This window comes from Rhincodon typus, chromosome 14 (assembly GCF_021869965.1).
Source record: "Rhincodon typus isolate 14 chromosome 14, sRhiTyp1.1, whole genome shotgun sequence".
Taxonomy (NCBI): Eukaryota; Metazoa; Chordata; class Chondrichthyes; order Orectolobiformes; family Rhincodontidae; genus Rhincodon; species Rhincodon typus.
In genome coordinates, this window is record NC_063345.1 from 23,456,510 (window position 1) to 23,463,040 (window position 6,531).

Here is a 6,531-nt window from a genome sequence, read left to right on the forward strand (position 1 = left end):
ACACATGGTTGATTGCTGGACAATCATTCCCAACATTTTGCCACCTGTTCAAAGGATGCATACGCAGATATCAAACGAGATTGGGATGAGGCACATCTCACTGTTCATAACGGTAGGACAGCCTGTCAAAATGTGATGTTTAGAATCATTCATATAAAACAAGCAGTCATTTAATTAGGTTTCGGAGAATGGTCACTGCCTTCAGAAGGCAAGAAAAGGGACAAATGTATGTTCATCTTTGATGCTGGCTTTAATGTAATAATCCAATCATGTAATTTTGCTAACCATTCATTGAATCTGAACAACGAAACCTCATCAGTTTTATGCTATATTACATGTAAAATTAATAGGTAGCTGGGAATCAAAGCACTGATTACCTTTGGTTGTTAGTGATCTGATTGTTCTTCATTGGTACATTGAAGTCCACCCTATAAGACAGCAATAGTAAAATAATAAAAATTCAGGTTCAAGAATATCACCTCACCAAGGAATTAATCATTTTGAAGGTGGATGCTACTAAGGTTCAGAGTAAAGATAGATGGTGAAATGCAGTGTACATTGTAGTGGCATGCACCTACCAAAACAGTATTTTAAACGTACTGGAAAAAGTCTTTGCATCAAAGCAATCTAACGTTTACAATTTGCAAAAAAAGTAACAGCAGTGAAAAACAATGATATAAATCAGAAGGTCCTAGATTCCACTATGGGTTTATGCTCAGTTAGACGATGAGGCGGAGTAGAACAAGATACACGATGGCTACTTCAGCATCACTGGGATGGTGACAAAATATCAAGCCAGGTTTACACTGTTACTTATTAATCAGGGATATGATAGTTTAAGATTATGCACTGGTAATCCAGAATAATCCTGAGGCACAAGTTCAAATCCCACCAAGGGAGTTGGGAATTCAATTTCAATTAATCAACTAAATGTCAAATAAAAAGTTAGTTTCATGATGACCACACCTCAATTTAGCATAATAAGTGATCCTTGCTAGTGAAGGCATGCCTGAACTGCGGACAAAAGCTCAATCAATCTGGATCATAATGTTCTCACAATCAAATGGCCTCCAAATAGTCCCCATCTATACTAGACACAATTTTATTTTTAAACCACTATTTATTAAAGACAAATAGATTGATGGCAGCAAGTAAGAGAAAACAAAATTAAAAATTGTTCAAATTACTGAAAAAAAGAAGTGTATCTAATAACTCTGAAAGGACAAGATTTGTTTTAGTTGTACAATTGCAGAACATGTTGGCACTCTGGGACAGCACTTAACCTAACACAAATAAGGTAACAGTGGTAACCCACAACTCATGAAACAACAATGAATGTTATCAAAAAAGGATAGGAAAAGAAATCAGGAGTGAGATGGAAAGCAGATAAACTGATTGTTTTTTTTAAAAAAAACAGAGTGCAGCTGGTTAGGACAAATGGCTGTTGTTAAATCTAGAGTCTAGGAAGTCATACCATAATCTGGTAGACAATTTTCAAGATCAGTAAGTATGATCCCCAACTCTTTGAAAATACCTGCTATAAACCACCAGCTATACCAACTCAGCCCAATTTAATGAATGGTCAAAAATGGCCTATGACTTTTAAACTTGAAGGTTATTCCATTGCACTCTTAATTCCATGGTTCTTATAATGTTTAACACATTTGGAAAAATCATAATCGAATCAAACCGAGGCAGAATAACTTCATGAAAGGTAAATCATCTTTGACTAATTTATTAAAGCTTTTCAGTCTCAACCAGAGTGGATAGAAGGGAACATAGAGATGCATTGTATCTGAATGTCCGGAAGGTGTTCGGTAAGGTACCTCACAAAAAGCTCTGTCATAGGATAAAGAGCCCATGATTTTGGAGGTAGTGTATTGGTGTGGATAGAGAACTGGTTAACGGGCAGTAAACAGCAAATGATGATAAGGGTTGGCAACTTGTAACCAGTCGTGTTCCACAGCAATCAGTCCAACTGTTTACGATAGATATTAAGGACTTGGAAGAAGAAAGCCTAATGTACTGTAGCCAAATTTGCAGACAACACAAAAATACATGAAAACGCAAGCTGGAAGAGGGATACAAGATTTACAAAGAGATATTGATAAGTTAAGGGGCAAAAAGCTGGCAAATGGAGTACATGGTGGGAAAAGGTTGTTCATTTTGGAAGGGAGAATGAAAGAACACAGTATTACTTAAATGGAGAAAAACCTATCAAAAGCTGCAGTGCAAAGGGATTTTGGGTACTTGGATACGAAACACAAAGCTTGCAGACATGTACAGTAGGTAATCAGGAAAGCTAATAGAATAGGAGTCCTTACTTTAAGAGGATTGGAATATGAGAGTAGGAAGGTCTTACTACAACTGTACATGATGCTAGTGAGACTAAATCTTGAAAACCGAGAGTAGTTGTGGTCCCCTTATTTAAGATATTAAAAGCAGTTCAGAAGCATCAAAAGCAATGTGATAAGGACCAAACATTCTGTGTTTTTAATGTTGAGTGAAGGATAAGTATTGACCAGGACTCCCTGCTCATCAGCATAATAGTACAGATGATTTACTTCCATCTAAAAATGCTGATAAGGCCTCAGTTGAATACTTTTTCTGAAAGATGTCACATCTGACAATGCAGCACTCACTCAGCTTTAAAATAGAGCATCAACCTTGATTTTAATGCTCAAGTCCATAAATGGGCTTTGAACCCACAATCTTCTGACTCAGAGACAAGACTCCTGCCATCTGAGTCATGCTTACAAATATGCTTCATATTAACCTTCATTTGAATGATCATTATTTAAATGGAGATTTAATATTAATTTAGTATATGCATTGCTAGAGGAACCTTGCAAAGTTACTGTCTAAATAACCATCCATTTTAAATAATGATTTTGAATATTCATCCTGAAAACCCCTCTCACAATGTGAAATGTCACCCACAGCACATTTCATCACTTAGTCTTCAGATTAGTCATCTCATCAATCTCATCACACATTCTGCTTCTGAATGTACTGCATAATGGAATCGACAATCAATGAAAATCACTCAGACAGGAGGATTAATAAAGGTACACATGACTGCAGAATGACAATTAATTTAAAATTTCCTTTGACATTAGTTATTAAAACTCTGAGGCAATTTAATTCAAAGTGAAGAAATCTAAGGATTGTTTTTGTAGAAGTACAATGTAGGAGCAAAATTCTGGGGTCTCTAAGAAAAATCAACAACTACAGTTAATGTACATCTGTTGCTGGTCCAAGTAAGAGACCTGAACAGCTAACTTGCATGAAGGAACTTAAACCACAAACAGATGTAAATCCCTGTCACCATAATTAAAGTTTTACACAAATTCTCAGCCAAGTCACACTTGCAGGTAAATCGTAGATAAAGTGCCAGTGGCTCACCTAACATCTACAATTTAATTACTCTTTAAAAATATTCTAACTGTATTCTCAACTATACGACAAATCAAGAATATTCCAACTTTTTACTCCCCCCGATAAAAACTTGCTTTGAAGCCAATATTTAAGATCTTGATCAGCCCAAGAACAAGTGCCCTGACTGCAGCTGTTGACAACCACATGCAAGATGTTATAACTTCACTAGTACATCCTGCTCCTAACCACTCATTTTGATTTGCCACACTGCAGAGTAAGTGGCACCAGAGAATTTTCAGGATTAACAACAAATGAAATCTTAATTTAAGAAATCATTCCCCCATTAAGTTTTGCTAGGACAACCATCTTCGAATTGTCTCTCAGATAACCTGAGCATCATGCAACGGTGCAGCAGTTAGCAACAGCAACATTTAAAGTACAGCCGTAAAACCAGGTTCAAAATAAAAAGGATATCACTACTAAAAAAAAATGACAAGAGGTAAGATTTGTAACGGTTTCAAATTTAAAATCTCAGTTAAATCAGAATTAGAGCATAATACTCCTTTACCAGAGCATTAAAATAAAACAGCATTGTTATAAAGGAGAATCTTCAGATAATTCTGATTTACAAATTCTCCTTGTAACAACAGTGTTTCAGTCTGGTAAAGGAGTAATGTGCTATAATTCTGATTTACAGTTTCAATCTGACATACATTTTAGCCAAAGACACTGTATCAAAAATAATTGTGTTCATTCGTCTTGGGCTATCAAAAACCACGTTAAGACAAATCAACAAGTACAGAGTTAACGGCAAGTCAACAGACAACTGTTCTTACAGTCAGGATTTGGCTCAAAATTAAGACCTCTAACTTTCTTTTCTGGATCAACCTGTTCAGAGATTTATTACACAACTCTGGAGTATATGGGACTTGAACCCGGTCCTCCTGGTTCAGGGGTAGTGACACTACCACTGTGCCACAAAACAGCCCAAAAATACACCCTAACTTGTGCACAGCCCAACTCAAACATTCCACGTACTGCCCATCAGGAAAATAGAACACTGGTGTCCTGTGACAGGCGTGGATACTAACCACTATACCAACAAGAAGATTAATTAAGACTTCTAATACATCTCTTTTTCATTCTGATAGAAAAGAGTTCAACTGTAATTATATCAAAACAAGAGAGAATATTGCAAAAGACATTGTTCTGTGCACACTTCACAAAACCAGACATGATTTTCTTTTAAAAGAATCAGAACAAACAAGGACATTAGGATAATTAGGAAGAAAATGCAATGCAGTCTAGAAGGAGCTCTGAACTGCCATCAGAATGTGCTTTAAGCATTTTGCAATATTAGAAGATTTCAGAGAAGTTTTTTTTGAAAAGGAAGATTATGCAATTTTTCTCAAAATCCCTTGAGCACAAAAGGGGAGAAAAAAAATAACAGTCTCCTATACCATTTACTTCTAATGTAGAAATACACTGACATCTGTGCTCTGGGAGTAAAGATTAAAGGTCATCCAGATAAAGTATTCCCTTGCTCCTCAATTTAGCAAAGGGTAGTAGCAACGATATCTTCAGGCTTGCACTTTCAGACCTTCATACTTTCACAGGGAGCGTGTTCTGAAGTTAACTGAAATTATAACAACTGGTTTAAAAAAAGTGAGAACACCAACGTATTATAAGTGATGAAATTGAAACAGGTCTAGATTAATTTCTTACGTAGGATGCACAACCTCCTAACTGCAACCAATTGAAACCAGCTCCCAAAAAGATCACTGATATGTTTCCCCCCGAAATACGGACGAAGCCAATTGTCGAGCATGCTTCTCTCTTTTAAAAAAAAGATGATCGAGAGCTTAAATGGAGGTTTCACTAGCAACAACCCATGAATGAAATTCTATATGTCACATATAGTTTTTTTTTAACTGTCTTTAAGTTGGCCTCAGGTAGAAGCGACATGAAGATGCACAATTTATCAGCCCCTCCCCAAAAAGACTGCAATTCATATTTCAGCACGATGCCCAGCTTGAGGCTGCTTGACACAATTCCATCACTAATGAAGCAATGTGCGCGGATTTTAAAAATAATATCAGCAACGCCGAAGACGACCGGATTTCATTCAGAAATTCACAAAAACCACGAATTAACTTTAACGTGTTGCAGACCAATCATCATTGAATTTTGCATTTTCCGTCATACCACGAACTCTAGCTAGCAGACATTGAAACGTTCAACTGACAATGCAGTGACGAATGTCCATTATAAATACGATTCTCAATTAGGAAGAATATACAATTAGCAGCGTTTTGCAATTAAAAGTGGGTCTAATAAGTCCTAAATGCCAATGAGGCCTCCTCCCCTATACTCACCTCATGATTACTCTCTGGTTTTTCACGTCCACCTTATCCAAGGTCAGTTTGGTAGATAGAGACATCCTTCCTTATTTTTTTTTTAAAAAAAACTAATATATTTCTCCTGTTTTAAAATCTCAAGCTACCGTGTCTCACCACCTTCAACTCGGTGACCTAGAGAGAAATGGACGGTTTCTTCCGAGAGCTGACACGAGCCGGCTTACCCAAGTCCCACCCCAACACAAGTGCCCTAACGCTATTGGCTGCTACCGTACGGATCTGCGCAGATTGACGGGTCACTCCGTTTGCTGAATGCTAGATTTCGCCGTCAATCATTCTGGGCCCCGCCGGCGGAGCCCGAACCACGTAGCCTCTCGCGGCTGCCTCGGAGCAGCGGAGTCACGTCCGGCACGTAGCCGCGGGGGAGGGGCGGGAGCCCAGCTGTCAATCAACATCTGGGGCCGAGCTGAGGAGCGGCTGGCTTAACATCACGTGACAAGATTGGACAGGCGTCGGCCATTCAGCCCTTCGAACCAACCCTATGATTATGGCTGATCGAATCATTGAGAGGAGGTAATGCTATGAGTGTTAAATGCCACTCGGCTACTAACCTGGACTAATACTCTGGAGATAATGAAACAAAGAACCGAGGATGCCAGAGACCTGGAACAAATAAAAACAGAAATTGCTGCAGAAACTCAGCAGGTCTAACAGTAGCCGTGGAAAAACAACAATTAACCTTTGCAGTCCAGTGAACTGTCTTCAGAACAGAGACAGTAGGAACTGCAGATGCTGG

At 38.1% G+C, this 6,531-nt stretch overlaps 1 protein-coding gene across 4 annotated transcripts in view; it reads right to left on the bottom strand.

Moving 5' to 3' along the window:
- pgk1 (phosphoglycerate kinase 1) overlaps nt 1–6,531 on the bottom strand; it is a 24,460-nt gene that overhangs the window by 17,319 nt on the left and 610 nt on the right. The window contains exons 1-2 of one of the 4 annotated variants that reach the window (XM_020510984.2): nt 5,754–6,009; nt 378–428 (exon numbers count right to left, since the gene is read on the bottom strand). In XM_020510984.2, the coding sequence (XP_020366573.1) occupies nt 378–428; nt 5,754–5,818 (116 nt within the window). In that variant the 5' untranslated portion in view covers nt 5,819–6,009. Of the gene's footprint in view, nt 1–377; nt 429–5,532; nt 5,553–5,583; nt 5,626–5,753; nt 6,010–6,531 lie in introns of those variants that run through there. The other 3 variants (XM_048605198.1, XM_048605199.1, XM_048605200.1) reach the window with 3 other exon arrangements.